At 26.9% G+C, this 24,553-nt stretch overlaps 5 protein-coding genes across 6 annotated transcripts in view; 1 reads left to right on the top strand and 4 right to left on the bottom strand.

Moving 5' to 3' along the window:
• LOC113389743 (zinc finger protein 708-like) overlaps positions 1-2,651 on the bottom strand; it is a 3,968-nt gene extending 1,317 nt beyond the window's left edge. Inside the window, exon 1 of the mRNA XM_026626754.1 lies at positions 2,191-2,651. Within this exon, the coding sequence (XP_026482539.1) occupies positions 2,191-2,651 (461 nt within the window). The remainder of the gene's footprint in view (positions 1-2,190) is intronic.
• Positions 2,652-2,722: 71 nt separating this feature from the next.
• On the bottom strand, positions 2,723-3,716 carry LOC113389742 (zinc finger protein 525-like). The gene is made up of 3 exons (XM_026626753.1): positions 3,711-3,716; positions 3,474-3,591; positions 2,723-3,363 (listed from the first exon to the last, which is right to left on the bottom strand). Exons 1-3 carry the CDS (start codon positions 3,714-3,716, stop codon positions 2,723-2,725), a joined length of 765 nt encoding a protein of 254 aa, XP_026482538.1.
• Positions 3,717-4,324: 608 nt separating this feature from the next.
• LOC113389120 (NEDD8-activating enzyme E1 catalytic subunit-like) lies at positions 4,325-7,390 on the top strand. Its single transcript, XM_026626173.1, has 6 exons — positions 4,325-4,644; positions 4,709-4,869; positions 4,941-5,109; positions 6,077-6,323; positions 6,786-7,011; positions 7,173-7,390. The coding sequence occupies exons 1-6, from the start codon at positions 4,325-4,327 to the stop codon at positions 7,388-7,390; spliced, it is 1,341 nt and encodes a 446-aa protein (XP_026481958.1).
• A 1,655-nt stretch (positions 7,391-9,045) lies between these two features.
• Positions 9,046-14,413, bottom strand: LOC113388998 (bifunctional purine biosynthesis protein PURH). 2 transcript variants are annotated; one of them, XM_026626029.1, is made up of 11 exons: positions 14,330-14,413; positions 13,653-13,697; positions 13,157-13,373; positions 12,808-13,083; positions 12,636-12,748; positions 12,229-12,452; positions 10,288-10,536; positions 9,886-10,181; positions 9,647-9,750; positions 9,406-9,572; positions 9,046-9,198 (listed from the first exon to the last, which is right to left on the bottom strand). In XM_026626029.1, the coding sequence occupies exons 2-11, from the start codon at positions 13,672-13,674 to the stop codon at positions 9,079-9,081; spliced, it is 1,788 nt and encodes a 595-aa protein (XP_026481814.1). In that variant the 5' UTR covers positions 13,675-13,697; positions 14,330-14,413; the 3' UTR covers positions 9,046-9,078. The 2 variants fall into 2 exon arrangements, with proteins under 2 accessions (XP_026481814.1, XP_026481815.1); XM_026626030.1 differs by lacking the exon at positions 14,330-14,413 and adding an exon at positions 14,211-14,260.
• A 1,548-nt stretch (positions 14,414-15,961) lies between these two features.
• The window catches only part of LOC113389741 (proliferation-associated protein 2G4), a 9,932-nt gene continuing 1,340 nt past the window's right edge, over positions 15,962-24,553 (bottom strand). The window contains exons 2-7 of the mRNA XM_026626752.1: positions 23,604-23,838; positions 23,385-23,538; positions 18,709-18,930; positions 18,402-18,627; positions 16,358-16,485; positions 15,962-16,297 (exon numbers count right to left, since the gene is read on the bottom strand). Of these exons, the coding sequence (XP_026482537.1) occupies positions 16,190-16,297; positions 16,358-16,485; positions 18,402-18,627; positions 18,709-18,930; positions 23,385-23,538; positions 23,604-23,838 (1,073 nt within the window). The 3' untranslated portion in view covers positions 15,962-16,189. The remainder of the gene's footprint in view (positions 16,298-16,357; positions 16,486-18,401; positions 18,628-18,708; positions 18,931-23,384; positions 23,539-23,603; positions 23,839-24,553) is intronic.

Raw genomic sequence — 24,553 nt, 5'->3', positions numbered from 1 at the left:
ATAAATTATAAGTAATATCTTTTTATTAATTTCTATTGAAATTATAGTTTCACTTAAGATGACAAACAATATTGTGTTAATTAATCATAAACAAAATTCTGACAGTTCAAACAAAATGAATTTTTAACGACTTCAATAAGATACAAATAAATTAATTATTCCAAGTTATGTTATAGGCAATATTGGCAATCAAATTATAGATATAAATTATATCATATAATATTAAATTTCGATCAAGAAGGAAATATTTTGGCATTTAATAATTTAGTGCATATTGGATATATGAAATTGACATGCAATATTTTTAAATTAAATGCAAAAGTAAAAAATCTGATATTTATATAAAGTATTATATATTCAGATAACGGTACTGCGTTGATTCAGACTAAAATCTAATTTATTCATTGATTAAAAAAAATATTTCACTATTTGACTAAATAAAATTAAAATAAACAAAACACTATGATGCGTTGGAATTAATTATCGAAATGTAAAGAAATTTGTGTAATAAAAATATAACATTATTATTAATGTATCACGTATATTATAAGAACTTCTGCAAAGCAACAAAATATTTTTGATGGCAAAACAGCGTTTGCCGGGTCAGCTAGTATATATATATATATATATATATATATATATGCATATATATACATATATAAGTCAAATATTGAATATTTAAAACAGATGCAACAGATATGGTATTATAAACGCCTGTATATAATTCCAGAAAAATATTCTCTGACTCGCTTTGTATAAAACATGCTTTGCACTCACATTGTTAGATATCCTCTGCAGCATTGGGTCATTACTGGAACCACCTCTGGAGCATCTGCCAGAAATCTCAAGTACTCGACACAAAATCACTACTTTAGAACCACTACATAACTTTAGTCTTTTACAAGTCTATTTGACCTGTTGCAATTGTCCGAGTAAAATCTTTACACAATACACGACACAAAACTTATATTAGAGACTTTCGTGAATTTAGAATTTGATAAAAACAGATATGTGGTGGAAGGTGGAAGTACCATATATAAATTATACTATTGATAATTGCATGTATATAATTTAAGGATACATTGGCGCTGTAAATAAATTGTTTAAGTATAACCTACAAAACACACATATATAAATTATACTATTGATAATTGCATGTATATAATTAAAGGATACATTGAAGCTGTGAATAAATTGTTTAATTATAAAATTGATTCAAAATGGAGACCCTGAAAGAGATACTTATCAAACTATTCAAGGTACTTCCACAACATACCCGTTTTTTGGCTTTTAATTAACGTTTCACGATAAATTTATTATATCAAATAGTTCTACTTAATTAATTAAACGAGTTGATGCACAAATTAATTAAAACTAATCAAGGATTTAATTAAAAAGTCTTAATTAACGCGAGGACTTAATTAACGCGAAAATTTCTTTGACAATTGAGTGGCGAGTGAAGTTATCAACATGTTTCAAAATGGCTGTCACCTCTTGTACAATTTAAAGCGCGAAATTCAAATCGAAATTTAAAACATTGAGAAATTCACTTATTTGAATATATGAAGGCAATGTGTATAGTCTTTGGAAATGTGATATGAATATATACGGTAAAAAAATCAAAGTCTTTAGATATGTGATAGATAAACTTTTATTTTTGAAATATGCTCTTTACCGTATACATTCATATCACATATCCAAAGACTATACACATTACCTTAAAATCATAATAGATAAATTTATAAATTAATAATATTTGCACAAAGTTCTCATTCAGGAAACTAATTAAATAAAAAAATATTTGTTTAATTTAAATATATTTTATTAAAATATATTATGTTACCTTCAAATGTTCAAAAGTTATTTAAATTAGTAAAATTGTGAAAAAAATAAAATATGGACAGAATAACATTCAAATATGTTATGAAATAAATACAAAAATGTATTCAAATTGTTTACAAAATAATAATTAAACTTACAGCAGATATAAAAAAATATTACAATAAAACAATCATTATAACATTATTTGTTTATATTTATAAAACATACAAAAATAATTCATATTGTAAACATACTTTAAAAAATTAATTGATAGATCTTTCAACTCCATTTTTACAAATATCTTTTACATATTTCATTGCACAGCCATTTGACAAAATCCCTTATTGCATACTTTATATTTATAATTACTTTTTGTTGTGCACAACGATGTGCTTTTTCAGGATGCCTGGCCGTGCAAATGTTTTATCACATACTGAACACTTATGGGGCCGTACCCCACTGTGAACGGGCATATGAGTTTTCAAGCTACTCGCTTGTGTGAATGTCCTAGAGCATATTTCACATTTGTGAGGTCGTTCCACACTGTGAATGACTTCATGTGCTCTCAAAGTGGCCATTTGTGTGAATGCCTTATCGCATATTTCACATTTGTGAGGCCTTTCTCCAGTGTGAATAAGCACATGTCTCTTCAAAGTATTCACTCGAGCAAATGTCTTATTGCATGTTTCACATTTGTGAGGTCGTTCCCCACTGTGAATGAGTTTATGTACAATCAAGCTACTCATTTGTGTGAATGTCATATAGCATATTTCACATTTGTGAGGACGATCCCCACTGTGAATGACTTTATGTACTCTCAAGGCAGCCATTGTTCTGAATGTCTTATCGCATATTTCACATTCGTGAGGACGAACCCCACTGTGAATGAGTTTATGTGCTCTCAAATTGTCCATTGTGTGAATGCCTTATCGCATATTTCACATTTGTGAGGCCTTTCTCCAGTGTGAATAAGCACATGTCTATTCAAAGTATTCACTCGAGCAAATGTCTTATTGCATGTTTCACATTTGTGAGGTCGTTCCCCACTGTGAATGAGTTTATGTGCACTCAAGCTACTCATGTGTGTGAATGTCCTCGAGCATATTTCACATTTATAAGAACGAACCCCACTGTGAATAAGTTTATGTGCTCTCAAGACGGACAATTGTCTAAATGTCTTATTGCATATTTCACATTCGTAAGGACGCTCATTAGTGTGAATAAGCATATGCTTTTTCAAGTAACTTAGATATTCGAAACTCTTATTACATACTTTACATTTATGTGATCTCTCTGTACTCTTACTTTGTTTTTGATTATCAGATAATTTATTCAATGTTGAAGTTGTCTCTCCATTACAAACGTGTTGATCAAAATCAAATTTTACTGCAAATGCTTTATTGCAAATTGTGCACACAAAAGGCTTTTCATCTGCATGAATTTTCAGATGTATATCTAAGGCGCTTGAATCTCTAAAAGTGTCTGAACAAAATGGGCAATCATGACTATGTACCAGCATATGCTGTTCTAAATCATGCTGCCCTGTAAATGATTCATTACAAATAGTTTACATTCATAATGAGATGCTTCCTAGGATTCCTGTTTGACTTCATCTTCTCTTGTTATATCGGAATTCATGAATCTCTCCAGACATGTTTCATCATCTTCAGGCTCTTCTTTTATTTCACATTTAATGTCTTCAATAGGAATTCTGGCGGTTCGGTTTTTAACCTCCAGAATGGAATCAGATAGAAAACAGCCATTGGTTATCTGAAATTTTATTTAATATTGTAATTAGCATTAATTTGTCCAAAGAAAATGCATTTTTTATCTAAGATGATCAAACTAAACAAAAACTAATAAGTATGTAAATTTCATAACCTCAAAACGAGCATCTACTTCTGCAGAGCGTATGTAGATATGTATTAAAACACACTAAGATTTATTTAATATGTTAACTAGAACTGATTTTAGTATTAAAAATCAAGTATTAATTAGTAATTATTATAAAAAACACGTACCTACACTAATTTAACTAAACATTTGAACAGTTAAACATTCGGTACACTATAATTTTGATCGTTACAAAATAAATATAATATTTGAAGCTGTAAGTGAAAATAATGCACAAAAAATATATATACTTATTAAATTGTGTAGTTTTGTTATAATATAACAATATTCAATTAGGATATTCAATAAAATAAATAAATTATAAGAAACTGTCAGCCATTTTTATTTAAACTTGCTGTCACCTGTCAAACTTGTTATGAATCTAACTTCAGGCTTCACTTTTCGTATCGAATTAAATCTGGCAACCCTGTCAAACTTGACAGCTGACAGTTTGAATTTCGTACAAATTCCAAACGTCAAATTCTAAACAAATTCAAACAATTAAACTACCTTCTTTTACACCTGCAAAAATATTTATATATGTAATAAAACCAAAAAATAAACCTGACCTTTATTTTCTCAAGTTATGGAACTGTTGGGCTCCGGAGACATGTTACCAGACCACTTGCAAAGACGTTGGTCGCACGTCAGAAAGGTTCTGGAGCGCCCAGGGCCCTTCTGTCACCCCGAATTCGAAGCCTCGTCTGATAATCTGCAGTTTTTAATGAACTCTTGCAAAATCCTGGTGATCGGTGCTGGAGGTTTGGGCTGCGAGCTCTTGAAAGATCTAGGAATGATGGGATTTAGACATATTCATGTTATTGATATGGATACTATTGATTTGTCTAACTTGAATCGACAGTTTCTATTCAGGAGGAAAGATATCGGGTCCAGTAAGGCTGAGTGTGCTGCCAATTTTGTAAAGAACAGGTAATAAGGAATAGAGTAATAGGTAATTGATATGTTAAAGTACTTGGGTGTTTAAATATTGTAGAATACCTGGTTGTGAGGTGACACCACACTTTTGCAAAATCCAAGACTTTGATGAAGCATTTTATCGGCAATTTCACATTGTAGTTAGTGGCTTGGATTCTATAATAGCTAGACGATGGATAAACGGCATGCTGATATCTCTCCTTAAATATAATGATGATGGTAGATATATATATATATATATATATATATATATATATATATATATTTACTATTTTTTAATTATGTTTTAGGATCAGTTGATCCTAGTTCAATAATTCCATTGATTGATGGAGGTACAGAAGGCTTTAAAGGCAATGCCAGAGTTATATTACCAGGAATAACCGCTTGTATTGATTGTACGCTGGATTTATTTCCTCCACAAGTCACATATCCTTTGTGCACCATTGCAAACACACCCAGGTAATAAATATATATATATATATATATATATATATATATATATATGATTTAGTAGTTAATTTTGATGTTGAAATATATGAGTGAGTTCTTGAGGGCGATACATCAAACAAAGAAAAGCCAAAGATTTATAAAATAATCTTTATTTCCAAACGTTTCGACATTCAATTTAATGTCATCATCAGTGGATATTACGTTGGTTAGTTACATATAGAGAAGTGTACACAGCACTAGAGATTTGGCACTAACATTTATACAACTAACTTGTCAGCACTATGCATTTTTTTATATAATTTTTTTGTATGATGTAAACAGAAAAATGATAGTTTTATTGAACAATAATGTAAGTAGAATTATGTAATTTCTGCCACGACTTCTGTACTTTGCTAGTACCGAGGCATGTAAGAAGTCGTGGCAGAAATTACATAATTCTACTTACATTATTGTTCAATAAAACTATCATTTTTCTGTTTACATCATACAAAAAAATTATATAAAAAAATGCATAGTGCTGCCAAGTTAGTTGTATAAATGTTAGTGCCAATCTCTAGTGCTGTGTACACCTCTCTATATGTAACCAACCAACGTAATATCCACTGATGATGACATTAAATTGAATGTCGAAACGTTTGGAAATAAAGATTATTTTATAAATCTTTGGCTTTTCTTTGTTGATGTATCGCCCTCAAGAACTCACTCATATATATATATATATATATATATATATATATATATATATATAAATATCAAAATGAAAAAATTGAAGATTGAGTTCTAAATCTTTGCCTTTTATTTGATGTATTGCCCTTGAAGAACTTACTCATATATATAAATATATATATATATATATATATATATATATATATATATATGATAAATTATTGTATTGACTTAAATTGTAAATATTGAATTTGAATAAAGTATCTATCTATCTATCTATCTATCTATATATTTCAATTACTATTACCAGGCTGCCCGAGCACTGTATAGAGTATGTGAAAGTCCTACAATGGCCCAAAGAGAGTCCCTTCGATGGTGCTCCTTTAGACGGGGACGATCCCCAGCATTTGAGTTGGGTGCTGGAAAAAGCTACAGAGCGTGCTGTCCAATATAACATTAGTGGAATTACTTATCGATTAGTACAAGGTGTTCTTAAAAACATCATTCCTGCTGTTAATAGTACTAATGCTGTGATTGCTGCCAGCTGCTGCACAGAGGTAATAATAAATAAATAAATAAATATATATATATATATATATATATATTATATATACATATATATAATGATAATATTAATTATAATCCTTATTTTATACATGAGTTTTTAGAATAATTATATATAATTATTATAATCTTAATAAAGTTCTATTCTATATATATATATATATATATATATATATATATATATATAATAACAATTATAATCCTTATTTTATAAATGAGTTTTTAGAATAATTATATATAATTATTATAATTTTAATAAAGTTCTATTCTATATAGATATATATATATATATATATATATATATATAATAACAATTATAATCCTTATTTTATAAATGAGTTTTTAGAATAATTATATATAATTATTATAGTTTTAATAAAGTTCTATTCTATATATATATATATATATATATATATATATATATATATATATATATATATACATTATTTCTCTAGGTTTTTAAAATGGCAACAAGTTGTTACACCCACATGAACAACTACATGGTATTCAATGATACCGATGGGATTTACACATATACTTACGAAGCTGAAAGGAAAACTGACTGTTTAGCTTGTTCACAAATTCCAAAAACTATAGAAGTTTCTAATCCTGAAAATATGACTCTACAAGACTTGATTACTTTGTTGTGCGAAGGGGCTGAATATCAAATGAAGAGCCCAGGTAATAATAAACAAATAAATTAATAGACAGAAGTTCTAAAATCAATAACAAATTAGAAAGAAAAATCATTGAAACATTATTTTTAGTTGATTGCTTCATATATATATATATATATATATATATATATATGTATGTATTTATATATATATTTTTTTTGTTAGGTATTGTAGCCTCAATCGAAGGCAAAAACAAAACCTTATACATGTCAACAGTAGCAAGTATAGAAGAAAAGACTAAACAGAATCTAACAAAGTCTCTAAAAGAATTAAATCTAGAAAATGGAATGGAACTGATGGTTGCAGATGTGACGACACCAAACACAATATTACTTAAATTAAAATATAAGAATGTAATTGAAAACGATGTTGAGATGACTTGATATTTACTTAAAAATGTTATCTTACAATAATTGATAATTTATATTTAATACTTTTGGAACTTTGTATTTAATGATAATAAATTATTATAAGAATTTTTTTTGTTTTTTTTTTTTTAACAATTTGCATATTTCATTATTTAGCACAAAAATTTAAAAAAACGAGACATTTTTTGGTTTTTGTCAAATAACTAACAAATTTATATGAAAGCACCCCTTCTCAGTTTGGTAGGGTGAAACTAAATAAAATTTAAAACATTTCCTAGGGAACACTTTTATACACTCCCATATAAAAGTTTTGAATAAAGGTATATATCAATTTATACATGATTATATATGGCCTAACTGCCTTAATTTGTATGGGAATTGGATATATAAATGTATATATCGATTTATACATGATTATATATGGCCTAACTGCCTTAGTTTATATGGGAATTGGATATATAAATGTATATATTGATTTATACATGATTATATATGGCCTAACTGCCTTAGTTTGTATGGAAATTGGATATATAAATGTATATATTGATTTATACATGAATATATATGACCTAACAGCCTTAGTTTGCATGGGAATTGGATATATAAATGTATAAATCGATTTATACATGATTATATATGGCCTAACTGCCTTAATTTGTATGGGAATTGGATATATAAATGTATATATTGATTTATACATGATTATATATGGCCTAACTGCCTTAGTTTGTATGGGAATTGGATATATAAATGTATATATTGATTTATACATGAATATATATGACCTAACAGCCTTAGTTTGTATGGGAATTGGATATATAAATGTATATATTGATTTATACATGATTATATATATACTAGCTGTCCCAGTTTGTATGGGAATTGGATATATAAATGTATGTATTGATTTATACATGATTATATATATACTAGCTGTCCCAGTGTGTATGGGAATTGGATATATAAATGTTTATATTGATTTATACATAATTATATATGGATTAGCTGCCTTGGTTTCTATTACTCAAAAATTTCATATGGAACTACCCCTTTTCAGTTAGATAGGGTGAAACAAGATAAAATTTACGTTTCCTAAAGAACACTTTTATACACTCAGATATAAAAGTTTTGAATAAAACGACTTTGAATTCTATATTTCATTCTTTAGTAGCAATAAATAGAAAATTCGGGACATTTTTTTGTTCGGGTTCGGGACAAGTTTTGGCCAAATAACTCAAAAATTTCATATGGAACTACCCCTTTTCAGTTAGATAGGGTGAAACTAGATAAAATTTACTACATTTCCATTAAAACAGTTATATACACTCATAAAAGTTTTGAATAAAACGACTTTGAATTTGATATTTGATTATTTAGCAGAATTATTACAAAATTCGGAACATTTTTTTGGTTTTTGTCAAATAACTCAAAAACTTCATATGAAACTACCCCTTTTCAGTTAGATAAAATCAACTAGATAAAATTTACTATGTTTCCTTTATAACACTTTTATACACTCCGATATAAAAGTTTTGAATAAAACGACTTTGAATTCGATATTTCATTCTTAAGCAATAAATATAGAAAATTCAGGACTCTTTTTGGTAAAAAATATTTATTACTTCAATCAATTGTATAAATGTATATATGTATTAACAATCATTATATAATATCAAAATTACTATAAATCTGTACCTCACAATCTAGTGATGGAAAAGTCTCAAATTAGTATGAGCCATAACGATTCCATGCTCGTTACAAGCCTGGATAACACCTTCATCATTATTTGAACCTGATGGACTGCCGATGTAGGAAACTCCACTCTGGTAATAGAAATAGACACATTGAAATAAAATTAATAAAAACTTAATAATAGAAATAGAAATTCTACTAACTTGAGACAGCAAATGAAGTGAAAAGGAAATTGGATTGGACCCTTATTGCAAAAAGGAAGAAAGAATGCAAATGATTGACGACTTGGGAAAAAGGGAATTGAAAGTAATAGTTTGAAAATATATAATTATTATTACCAGTCTGGCTCTGTCAATGTTATCTCTGAACGGGAAGAATGCATCAGATCCCAAAGCAACACCAGACAACTGCTTCAGCCACTCTGCCTTATCAGAATCGGTTAAGAGTTTTGGAACATTTCCTGGTTCGTACATTGATTCGAATTGGGAGACTGGCATGTCTTTACCTGGATAAAAAAATATATATAATTTAAGACATTAAATTATTTAATGACAGCATTTAAGTTGTTAAATTTGTTACCTATGGTTCCATTAACAAAGTTGTCAATGGCATTTGATATTTCGGCACGTTTCACTCCTTTGCGGAATTTCATTGAAGTGACTCTTGGGTGCTGACGTAACCACCTGAAGAATAAAGACAAGTGATAACTATAGGTGTAAGTGATAAAACTAAGATATATGACTTGTCATGCAGCAACTCGTTATACCCACAAACTACTACATTGTCTATTTATCAATAAAGACTCAATTATCCCTTACCAGTTATCAGCTTTATCCCCGGCCAATCTGGTGCAATGGATCCTGGATTGCTGTCCAGCCCCAATTCCAATAACTTGTCCGTCTCTTGCATAGCACACACTGTTGCTCTGGGTGTATTTTAGGGCAATAGTTGCAACTATCAGGTCACGAATAGCACTTTCTGTCAATTTTGGACCTGAAGTCACGACGTTGGAGAACAGTGCTTTATCTATAACTGCATCATTGCGTTTCTGCTCCATTGTTAGACCGAATAGGGTCTTTCTTTCAATTTCTTGGGGCTCGTAGTTGGGATCAATCTGGGTAATAGTAATAGACACATTGTATATAATATATATATATATATATATATATACATATATATATATATATATATATATATATATACATATATCCTCTATCTACCTGAAGTACACAATAAAGTCCATTCTTCTTCTTTTTCAAAATTTCCAAAGCCTCCGGTGTATATCCAGGAGCAATAATACCATCAGAGACTTCTCTGCTGATTATTTTAGCAGTGACAGCATCACATTCGTCTGAAACTGCAACAAAATCTCCAAACGAAGACATCCTGTCAGCACCACGAGCTCGTGCATAAGCAGTTGCCAATGGTGTTAGCTCGGAGTAGATGTCGTCTACCATGCAAAGCTTTGCCTAAGGGAAAAAGACATCGGAGTGTATAAAAGCGTTCCATAGGAAATGTTGTAAATTTTATCTAGTTTCACCCTATCTAACTGAAAAGGGGTGGTTCCTAATGAAATTTTTGAGTAATAGAAACCAAGGCAGCTAGTCCATATATAATTATGTATAAATCAATATATACATTTATATATCCAATTCCCATACAAACTAAGGCAGTTAGGCCATATATAATCATGTATAAATCAATATATACATTTATATATCCAATTCCCATACAAACTAAGGCAGTTAGGCCATATATAATCATGTATAAATCAATATATACATTTATATATCCAATTCCCATACAAACTGGGACAGCTAGTATATATATAATCATGTATAAATCGATATATACATTTATATATCTAATTCCCATGCAAACTAAAACAGATAGTATATGTATAATCATGTATAAATCAATATATACATTTATATATCCCATTCCCATACAAACTAAGGCTGTTAGGCGATATATAATCATGTATATATCAATATATACATTTATATATCCAATTCCCATACAAACTAAGGCTGTTAGGTCATATATAATCATGTATAAATCAATATATACATTTATCAAAGTCGTTTTATTCAAAATTTTTATATCGGAGTGTATAAAAGTGTTTCTTAGGAAATGTTGTAAATTTTATCTAGTTTCACCCTATCTAACTGAAAAGGGGTGCTTTCATATGAAATTTCTGAGTTATTTGACAAAAACCAAAACAATGTCCCGAATTTTCTATATTTACTGCTTAAGAATGAAATATCGAATTCAAAGTCCATATATATATATATATATATATATATATATATATATATATATATATATATATATATATATATATAATAGGTTGTCAAATATCTCCCTTCCGCCTTTTTGTATTAAACCAAGAGCAAAAAAGCAGAAGGGAGATATTTATATATATATAAAGCGAGAGGTTTTTCTTCCGATGGTGAAATAATATAATAAAACTGTTTCTTGGGCATCCATCCAGTAATTAAAAAACAGTTTTAATGAAAAATGTTTTTATTTATAGAGAACATACGTTTCGGGTCTTGATTTGACCCATCTTCAGTGCTACAATTAAATAATTCAGGGGTATTGTTTAAAAGGTCTCGACGAGTAGAAAACGATTTTCTTAAAAATAACGATTATATTGTAATAAAAACTTTATAGAAAGATGATAATAGACAAGTTGTAAGTGGTATTTTGACTTAAGACAAGTTTGTAGAGGTTTTTAGTAAACAAGCTTAAAGAAGTTTTAATACAAAAAAAATTAAATTGTGTTTTTTAGCATGTGAGGTATCATCTGAAAGATATTTCTGAATAGAATCCGAATATTGAAATAAACTATGTGATTTCTCCACAAAATATACACTTTTTACGTATTTTTATTAAACGAGCTTAAAGAAGTTTTACTTCAAAAAAATTTAAAGGTGTTTTTGGCATGTTGGGTATTTAATTGTAGCACTGAAGATGGGTCAAATCAAGACCCGAAACATATGTTCTCTATAAATAAAAACATTTTTCATTAAAACTGTTTTTTAATTACTGGATGGATGCCCAAGAAACAATTTCATTATATATATATATATATATATATATATATATATATATATATATATATATATAAATATATATTTGTATGTATCTATTATTACCTGTTCTTCGCTCAGTGGTACCCCGACAGCAGCCCCAGCAGGTGAAACGTGTTTAAAACTGGTGGCAGCTGGTAAACCAAGAGCCCTTTTCAATTCTTTAACAAGTTGCCACCCATTAAGGGCATCACATAAGTTTATGAAACCAGGAGCACTGTTGAGGACTTTTAAAGGCAATTGGGGCAACGTTGTGAAGATTTGTGCTGGTTTTTGGTGAGGATTCATACCTTAAGAGGAAAAGACATATTTTAGGTATTAATTAATAATAAAATTATTACTATAAATTAATAATTTTAAATTAGAAGGGCTTAATTAAGGGCTTATATATATATATATATATATATATTTATATATTTATATATGTATTTATATATATTTATAAATTTAAAGGACTTAAATAAATTTATTACCATATCTAAGATTGAGTTGTGATTCACCAAATGAGTATTCTTTTCTAAAGTAATCAGAAATTGCAGTATCGTAATCACATGTATGAGTAAAAGCCTTCAAAGCCAACTTTTGCCTAAAAACAAAAACATTATTATTAACCAAGTCACTTATTATATATCACTTATCATTTACCTGGTTTGCAAAGTAGTGTCTCTCGTTGCTGAGTTTCTCATTTCCTGCAAAACCTTTTCATAGTCTTTAGGATCACAAATGACGGTGACTCTGGAGTGGTTTTTGGCAGCAGCTCTCAGTAAAGTGACTCCACCGATATCAATGTTTTCAATAGCATCGGCTTGTGTGCATCCAGGCTTGGAAATGGTTTGGACGAATGGGTAGAGATTGCAGACAACCACTCTTATCATGTCGTAGTTTTGCTTTTTCATGTCGGATTGATCGGAATCAGTCAACCTGGGAAAAAGATAATAAGATATATATATATATATATATATATATATATATATATTTATCTATTTATTATTACCTGGACAGTATGCCAGCATGTACAGCTGGATGCAAAGTCTTAACACGTCCCCCCAACATCTCAGGAGCTCCTGTGATGTCCGATACATCTTTAACAGTTAAACCAGCCTGTCTTAAACTTGTTGCAGTGCCTCCTGAGGCGACTAAGGTTAAACCAAATTCATTTAAAGCTTTTCCTAGCTCCAGAAGACCTGTCTTGTCCGATACGGAGAGCAGAGCTAGGGAAAAGAAATATATGTGTTAATATATATATATATATATATATATATATATATGTATATATATATATATATATATATATATATATATATAATGGGCAAGAGTTCTTGAAACAGTTGAAAGCTACATGAGACCTAGCACATTTGACACACATTAAACATTTGTGTATTTCTATTAAATGTTTACACAAATTTCATTGCAAGATTTTCTATACCCAAAGTAATCTTCCTTTAATCTTGTCAAATAATTGTGTATTATCTATTTCTATTTCAATTTACCTAAACTGCCACTATTAGCCATTTTTGCCAAAACTGCACAGCAATCTGCAAATTAACAAAAACTGTTAAATAAAATACCAAATCACTATTCAATAATTTATATCTGTTGTATAACTAAAAGATTAAAACATTATTTTATCATTTATATCAAGAAATTGGATCAAAATAAGTTTATTTGCATTAAGAAATCCAATATGAAAGGTCACAGGTTAAGGGTTACTAACAAGATAAGAAGTTGAAAATAAAATAAACACATTGATCGATAATATTATAAATAAATTATATATGTGTGATTAATTAAAACTGGTTCATTACAGTAATTTGCATATTTTTTTACAATTTAATTTGTTGTTCATTCTTATGCACAAGGCCACTACCCAATGGTACACATAACCTCAAAATTTTGTGTAAAATGTTTTTTTTAAGTATAAACAATTAATAAAGATCAATAACTTTAAATTAATATTATACATATATGAATGTATTAACAAAAATAAGCATAATACAATTTAATTTGTTATTCATTCTACTTGCACAAGAACAAATTGTATACATAACCTCAAAAAATAGTTTTGTACAAAATATTGTAAAACAGAATAAATGCTTATAAAAGTGAATAAATATATACGTATGAATATAAATATATTATTTAAACTTAATTATTTTATATTATGTACCTCTAGATGTCCACAACAAGTCACAAATTGAACTAACGACCACTTGTTGTTATATAATCAACAATGGAATTCATAAACAAGTTAACCAGTAGCGCCGGAAGCGCCCAAAACACATTGGCGCCGAAATAAATTTTGTACCAGAAAAAATATTTAAATGTAATAAAATGTTGAAATATTTATATAAATAGGCGTAAGTGGCATTTTGCCTTATAAATAATAAGATATGAGATTTAGATAGGTCAAATTTTTAACAGTTTTTAATTCAATAAATAGAAAATTCGGGACATTTTTTTGGTTTTTGTTAAATAACTCAAAAACTTCATATGGAACCACCCCTTTTTAGTTAGACAGGGTAAAACTAGATAAAATTTACAACATTTCCTAGGTAACACTTTTATACACTCAGATATAAAAGTTTTGAATAAAACGACTTTGATAAATGTATATATCAATTTATACATGATTATATAATATGTACTAGCTGTCTCAGTTTGTATGGGAATTGGATATATAAATGTATATATTGATTTATACATGGTTATACATATACTATCTGTGTTAGTTTGTATGGGAATTGGATATATAAATGTATATATTGATTTATACATGATTATATATGGCCTAACTGCCTTAGTTTGTATGGGAATTGGATATATAAATGTATATATTGATTTATACAAGATTATATATGGCCTAACTGGCTTAGTTTGTATGGAAATTGAATATATAAATGTATATATTAATTTATACATGATTATACATATACTATCTGTGTTAGTTTGTATGGGAATTAGATATATAAATGTATATATTGATTTATACATGATTATACATATACTATCTGTGTTAGTTTGTATGGGAATTGGATATATAAATGTATATATTGATTTATACATGATTGTATATGACCTAACAGCCTTAGTTTGTATGGGAATTGGATATATGAATGTATATATCGATTTATACATGATTATATATGACTTAACAGCCTTAGATTGTATGGGAATTGGATATATAAATGTGTATATTGATTTATACATGATTATACATATACTATCTGTGTTAGTTTGTATGGGAATTGGATATATAAATGTATATATTGATTAATACATTATTAGATATATACTAGCTGTCCCAGTTTGTATGGGAATTGGATATATAAATGTATATATTGATTTATACATAATTATATATGGATTAGCTGCCTTGGTTTCTATCACTCAAAAATTTCATATGGAACTACCCTTTTTCAGTTAGATAGAGTGAAACTAGATAAAATTTACAACATTTCCCAAAGAACACTTTCATACACTCCGATATAAAAGTTTTGAATAAAACGACTTTGAATTCGATATTTCATTAGACAATAATTTGTCATGTGATTTAATTTTATTTAACTAGTTCTTATAAAAAAAAAAATGATAAAAATTATCTTATTTAACAAAAAACAGATTTGTTTTCTAATAAAATTGTATGTAATTCAAATAATTCAATAATACAATTTGTATTAATTTCTATTACATGTTTCTAGAATAACATTTGTAAAATTCGATTTATGTATTAACAAAATTAAATGGTTAGTATTAATCATGATAGTTACATAAATACTGTTGTAATTACTGTATTTTTTGTACTGGTCGATAGATAAACAGATGAATATTATTAAATAGAAAATACTTTCCTTGGATCAGAAAAAACTGCATTTCACAACGATATCAGAAAATTATTATCATGTCATTATATACATAAAAAAATTTACAAGTATAACAAAATAGTTTGATTATTGAGAGACCATTTCCATGCCTGGTAAATTAGTTATTTAGGCTGATTTAATTAATTAATAAGTATTTCGGTTATTTATTATGCCGCGGCCTGCACTTCCATGGGTTGCTCTTCGGTGGCTGCAGAGATGGCCTTCTTTTTCTTCTTCTTGGCTGATTTTGGATTGGCAGAAGAATTCAGAATGGACTAGAATATACAGAGATGATTATTTATTGAGTTTTGTTTATTATTTATTGTAATTGTTACCTTAATTTCCGTATCTTCAATAGAACATTCACTAACTAAGTTTTCAGTATCGAATGGTAACCCGGTGATACGGTGTGGTCCGTTGGGCATCAGCAATACTGTGAATTTAAAATGCGCTACTTGCTCACCTGGAAAAGGACAAATACACAAACTAAATTCATCTTCCAAAAAAAAAAAACAAATCAGCAAAAAAAATCAACAAAAATAAAACAGAATGAAAAAAAAATAATGAAATAAAATAAAGAAAGAAAAGAGCAACAAACAAAAAAATGAATAATAAAGTAATGACAAACATATGTTTATATTATTATTATTTATATAAAATATATTTTATATAAAATAACTAATATAAATGAAGAATTAAAAGTATTAAAAGAAAAAAAATAAAATAAAGAAAGAAATAAAATTAAGTAAGAATTCTTAAAAAAAAAGAAAAAAAAAATATAGCAAAAAAATTAAAAAAAATAAAATAAATTAAATAAAGAAATAAATCAACTAATTAATAAATGAAGAATTAAAAAATAAATAAATAAATAAATAAATAAAAAGACACAAAAATATAGAAAATAAAATAAATTAAAATAAAGAAAGAAATGTATATATAAAAAATAAATAAAAAATGAATGAAGTAATAATAGGTGAAATAAAAATAATAAATTGAATGAAAAAAAAATGAATGAAGAATTAAAAAATTAATAATAAAAGAAAAGACAATAAGGAAAGAAATGAAAAACAAAAAATAATAAAGCAATATACAGAAATAAAAAGTAAAATAAATAATTATATGAAAAATTAAAATAAAAAAAAATATGAAAAAACAAATAATGAAATAAAATAAAAAAGCAACAAACAAATGAATAAAGTAATGACAAAAATAAAATAAATTAAAATATATAAAAAAAAAAAAAAATATAAATGAAAAATTAAAGAATGAAATAAAATAAAGGAGAAATAAAATAAAAGATAAATAAAGATAAAAACAGAAATAAAAATTAAAATAAATGAAATAAATCAAACGAAGAAATAAATAAAGAAATAATTTTTATATGGTTGTTATTGTTAAAATACTTATTAATTAACTAACTTATAATTTAAAGACACTTAAATTGTGAAACAAAATATTTCTTTCATAAAAATACCTAAAAATTTGTAAAAGAAAATACTTATATTGTAAAAATACTTAAATAATAATAATGATAATAATAATAATAATATTATAAGACACTTAAATTTGTTAAAATATCATAAGATAACCTAAAATTTGTTAAATAAAATAATTATATTGTAAAAGTATTGTAAAGATTATTAAAATACTTATTAAATTTTTGAAAAAATACTTGCAACAAACAAACTAGTTTTATTTAAAAAAAATAAAATTAACTAAATATAAATAAGTTTATAGTAAATAAATTAAATAATAAATAAATAAGTAATAAAATAGCTAATAATTAATTAAATTAAATCTGCAAAACATTGACTTGAGCTTTATTATAATATTATTATACTGACAGCTTGTAAAATAAATAAATAAATAAAGAAAACTATTAATGAAGGAAATAAAAAAGCAAATAAAAAAAAAAATAATAATAATTAAAGATAGAAAGAAACAAAGAAAAATATAAATCAAGAAAGAATCGAACAAATAAGAATAAAGCAATAAAGACCAATCAAAAATAAAACAAATGAAATAAATAAAATTAAATGAAAAACTAAAAAAGAAAGAGAATAAATAAATGGGGAAGGAAACGTAAGTTAGCAAATTAGATAATAAAAAATTAATAAGTAAATAAGTATAAAAAAAAATTTAAAAAAAAGAACAAAGAAACAAAACAAACATATAAAACAAAAAAGTTTAATAATAATAAATATAAATAGAAAAATAAAGAAAAAAAAATAATATAAAAAATTGTGTATGAAACAAAAAAAATGAGAAAAAAAAATTAACAAAGTGAAAATTGAATAAAGAAACAAAAAAAAACTAAACATTGAACAAAAAAAATAAAGAAAATAAACAATTCAAATAAATGATTCTATTTCTACTTACCAGCTTTTTCATACAAAACCTGGAACGGTTCGATTAACTTGTGATTTGCACATTCGACAACACCCATTTTGGCTTTGGTCTCCTCCTCAAAACCGCGCAAGTTAAAAGGCATTGATCCGTATTTAGTCCTAACTTCGGAATAGAAGTTTCGAGAGGCCTTCAGTTTCAATTGATAGGTCACATCAGTTTTCTTATAAATACTTATTTTCGTGTCCATCTCGCGCCCCTAGAGTAAAAGAATAAAGGACAGTCATTAAATGAGGTAAATGAAATATGTAATTAAATAGTAAGTTATCTAGGAACTTACAACTCCTTCTCCGGTGCTGATAAGGACATCCATACCATAAACGTCATGGACTTCAAAGTTGAACTTCTCATGCTCCTTTCGTTGAGCATCGTTAGGATTTTGTATGATGGTTTTTTCACCATCAATTTTGAATTGTTTTAATTGGTGACTCAACATACCTTCGATAGGTTTGCATTTGTAGGCTTCAGCAATTTTTTGCACAGCATCTGTTACCATATAGGTCTGAAAATTGAATAAAATGAATAAATACATTGGATATATAAATGTATATATTGATTTATACATGATTATATATGGCCTAACTGCCTTAGTTTGTATGGGAATTGGATATATAAATGTATATATTAATATATACATGATTATATACATACTAACTGTACCAGTTTGTATGGGAATTGAATATATAAATGTATATATTGACTTATACATGATTATATATAGCCTAAATGCCTTAGTTTGTATGGAAATTGGATATATAAATGTATATATTGATATATACATGATTATATATGACCTAAGTGCCTTAGTTCGCCTGGGAATTGGATATATATAAATGTATATATCGATTTATACATGACTATATATGGCCTAACTGCCTTAGTTTGTATGGGAATTGGATATATAAATGTATATATTGATTTATACATGATTACATATGACCTAACTGCCTTAGTTTGTATGGGAATTGGATATATAAATGTATATATTGATTTATACATGATTACATATGACCTAACTGCCTTATATAATTAGTTTGTATGGGAATTGGATATATAAATGTATATATTGATTTAGACATGATTATATATGGCCTAACTGCCTTAGTTTGTATGGGAATTGGATATATATATGTATATATTGATTTATACATGATTATATATGGCCTAACTGCCTTAGTTTGTATGAAAAATGGATATATAAATGAATATATTGATTTATACATGATTATATATGGCCTAACTGCCTTAGTTTGTATGGGAATTGGATATATAAATGTATATATTGATTTATACATGATTATATATGGCCTAACTGCCTTAGTTTGTATGAAAAATGGATATATAAATGAATATATTGATTTATACATGATTATATATGGCCTAACTGCCTTAGTTTGTATGAAAAATGGATATATAAATGAATATATTGATTTATACATGATTATATATGGCCTAACTGCCTTAGTTTGTATGGGAATTGGATATATAAATGTATATATTGATTTATACATGATTATATATTGCCTAACTGCCTTAGTTTGTATGGGAATTCGATATATAAATGTATATATTGATTTATACATGATTATATATGGCCTAACTGCCTTAGTTTGTATGAAAAATGGATATATAAATGAATATATTGATTTATACATGATTATATATGGCCTAACTGCCTTAGTTTGTATGAAAAATGGATATATAAATGAATATATTGATTTATACATGATTATATATGGCCTAACTGCCTTAGTTTGTATGAAAAATGGATATATAAATGAATATTGATTTATACATGATTATATATGGCCTAACTGCCTTAGTTTGTATGAAAAATGGATATATAAATGAATATATTGATTTATACATGATTATATATGGCCTAACTGCCTTAGTTTGTATGGGAATTGGATATATAAATGTATATATTGATTTATACATGATTATATATGGCCTAACTGCCTTAGTTTGTATGAAAAATGGATATATAAATGAATATATTGATTTATACATGATTATATATGGCCTAACTGCCTTAGTTTGTATGAAAAATGGATATATAAATGAATATTGATTTATACATGATTATATATGGCCTAACTGCCTTAGTTTGTATGAAAAATGGATATATAAATGAATATATTGATTTATACATGATTATATATGGCCTAACTGCCTTAGTTTGTATGAAAAATGGATATATAAATGAATATATTGATTTATACATGATTATATATGGCCTAACTGCCTTAGTTTGTATGGGAATTGGATATATAAATGTATATATTGATTTATACATGATTATATATGGCCTAACTGCCTTAGTTTGTATGGGAATTGGATATATAAATGTATATATTGATTTATACATGATTATATATGGCCTAACTGCCTTAGTTTGTATGAAAAATGGATATATAAATGAATATATTGATTTATACATGATTATATATGGCCTAACTGCCTTAGTTTGTATGGGAATTGGATATATAAATGTATATATTGATTTATACATGATTATATATGGCCTAACTGCCTTAGTTTGTATGGGAATGGATATATAAATGTATATATTGATTTATACATGATTATATATGGCCTAACTGCCTTAGTTTGTATGAAAATGGATATATAAATGAATATATTGATTTATACATGATTATATATGGCCTAACTGCCTTAGTTTGTATGGGAATGGATATATAAATGTATATATTGATTTATACATGATTATATATGGCCTAACTGCCTTAGTTTGTATGAAAAATGGATATATAAATGAATATATTGATTTATACATGATTATATATGGCCTAACTGCCTTAGTTTGTATGAAAAATGGATATATAAATGAATATATTGATTTATACATGATTATATATGGCCTAACTGCCTTAGTTTGTATGGGAATTGGATATATAAATGTATATATTGATTTATACATGATTATATATTGCCTAACTGCCTTAGTTTGTATGGGAATTCGATATATAAATGTATATATTGATTTATACATGATTATATATGGCCTAACTGCCTTAGTTTGTATGAAAAATGGATATATAAATGAATATATTGATTTATACATGATTATATATGGCCTAACTGCCTTAGTTTGTATGGGAATTGGATATGTAAATGTATATATTGATATATACATGATTATATATGGCCTAACTGCCTTAGTTTGTATGGGAATAGGATATATAAATGTATATATCGATTTATACATGATTATATATGGGCTAACTGCCTTAGTTTGTATGGGAATTGGATATATAAATGTATATATTGATTTATACATGATTATATATGGCCTAAGTGCCTTAGTTTGTATGGGAATTGAATATATAAATGTATATATCAATTTATACATGATTATATATGGCCTGATTGCCTTCGTTTGTATGGTAATGGGATATATAAATGTATATATCAATTTATACATGATTATATATGACCTAACTGTCTTAGTTTGTATGGGAAATGGATATATAAATGCATATATTGATTTATACATGATTATATATGGCCTAACTGTCTTGGTTTGTATGGGAATTGGATATATAAATGTATACATCGATTTATACATAATTATATATGGCTGCCTTAGTTTGTATGGGAATTGGATATATAAATGTATATATTGATTTATACATGATTATATATATATATATACTAGCTGTCCCAGTTTCTATGGGAATTGGATATATAAATGTATATATTGATTTATACATGATTATATATGGCCTAACTGTCTTAGTTTGTATGGGAATTGGATATATAAATGTATATATTGATTTATACATGATTAGATATGGCCTAACTGCCTTAATTTGTATGGGAATTGGATATATAAATGTATATATTGATTTATACATGAATATATATGGCCTAACTGCCTTAGTTTGTATGGGAATTACATATATAAATGTATATATTGATTTATACATGATTATATATGGCCTAAATGCCTTAGTTTGTATGGGAATTTGATATATAAATGTATATATTGATTTATACATGATTTATATATGGCCTAACTGTCTTGGTTTGTATGGTAAATGGATATATAAATGTGTATATTGATTTATACATGATTATATATGACCTAACTGCCTCAGTTTGTAGGGGAATTGGATATATAAATGTATATATTGATTTATACATAATTATATATATACTAGCTGTCCTAGTTTGTATGGGAATTGGATATATAAATGTATATATTGATTTATACATGATTATATATGGCCTAAATGCCTTAGTTTGTATGGGAATTTGATATATAAATGTATATATTGATTTATACATGATTTATATATGGCCTAACTGTCTTGGTTTGTATGGTAAATGGATATATAAATGTGTATATTGATTTATACATGATTATATATGACCTAACTGCCTCAGTTTGTAGGGGAATTGGATATATAAATGTATATATTGATTTATACATAATTATATATATACTAGCTGTCCTAGTTTGTATGGGAATTGGATATATAAATGTATATATTGATTTATACATGATTAGATATGGCCTAACTGCCTTAGTTTGTATGGGAATTGGATATATAAATGTATATATTGGTTTATACATGATTATATATATATACTAGCTGTCTCAGTTTGTATGGGAATTGGATATATAAATGTATCTACTATATTTGTGTTGTATGGGAATTGGGTATATAAATGTATCTTGGATATATTATATATATACTAGCTGTCTCAGTTTTTATGGGAATGGGATATATAAATGTATATATTGATTTATACATGATTATATAAGGCCCAACTGCCTTAGTTTGTATGGGAATTGGATATATAAATGTATACATCGATTTATACATAATTATATATGGCTGCCTTAGTTTGTATGGGAATTGGATATATAAATGTATATATTGATTTATACAAACAAAAAAAAAGATGTATTAATTTGTTGCTTACTTCGTTATCAGGTTTTAAAAGCCTCAGGGCAGCTTGAGACGCATAGTGAGCTGCTAATAAGACATCAGCCTGACGTCCAGTAATTTTGCCCTCCGTCAAAACCTTTGTATGTGCAACAACAGCAATGAAACCATCAACATGGGCACCTAAATCTCTGCAAATGTAAAAAATACACACATCAATCTTTCATCAATTCAATTTTATCATCTCTCTACTTACACTTTGCACATGTCCCCTTCCTTCAGTACATAATCGGGTTCTGTATTGGTGGGTGAGAAGTGACAAATGCAGTTATTTACAGAAATACAAGTCGGAAAGGCTATGCCCTTCTTCAGCTCCTTCTCTTTTTTGAACACTTTGCTGGTTTCTTCTGTAAGAAGTTGATCTCCGTATTCGCATGTCTCTCTCACCGATGCACCGGGCACACATTTGTCTAGGACCTGTTTCAGAACACCTACAAGGATAATGGATAATAATAAATGTTAAATACATCCTTCAATATTTAATTCCAACAAGTGTTATTGAATTAGTATCTTTTTATTGATTAAATTATTATAAATTATGAATTTGGCAAATATATTAATAATTAAATAATTAAGAATACATTTTTGTATCAACATTTGTCACAATAGAAAATGTATTCTTTACATGATGCAGAATATAAATACAACAATAAATATTGTTTATTACTTAACAATAGATATTATTGTTCACAGTAAGTATAATTGATTAATTCAAGTTTAATGAACTTTATAATGAACTTATTCCATAATGATTGTTGACTCTAGAACATAGAACTCATTTTTTTGGGTTGTGGAGCCCTTCTACATTACCATAAACCCACCATTTATCCGATATCCTATAATTTATAAATTTCTAACAAGCTTATAAATTGAATAGAATTTAAAATGACAAAATAAAGTAAGCAATAAGTGAATGTAATTATCAATATTTCGTGACAATTGTACAAGGTTTTTGGTTATATTTTTGAGCTAATGATGTCTAGTCTACATTTTTTTTGTAGAGAGATCGGTAATGCTCTCTACTAGGTATTACAATGTGTAGCAGTCTTGAAAAGGCCAAAAAATATTTAACAAACCTTTCAAAAGCCAGCATATACTTGAAAAGTGTGCAACTTACAATATTTTATAAAAGACATACAATTTTTT

The sequence above is a fragment of the Ctenocephalides felis genome, unplaced genomic scaffold (genome assembly GCF_003426905.1).
Source record: "Ctenocephalides felis isolate EL2017-DRISC unplaced genomic scaffold, ASM342690v1 CF-g0.4_SCAFFOLD_03573, whole genome shotgun sequence".
Classification (NCBI taxonomy): Eukaryota; Metazoa; Arthropoda; class Insecta; order Siphonaptera; family Pulicidae; genus Ctenocephalides; species Ctenocephalides felis.
The sequence above is the reverse complement of the archived record's forward strand: the minus strand, read 5'-3'. Positions and strand labels throughout refer to the sequence as shown.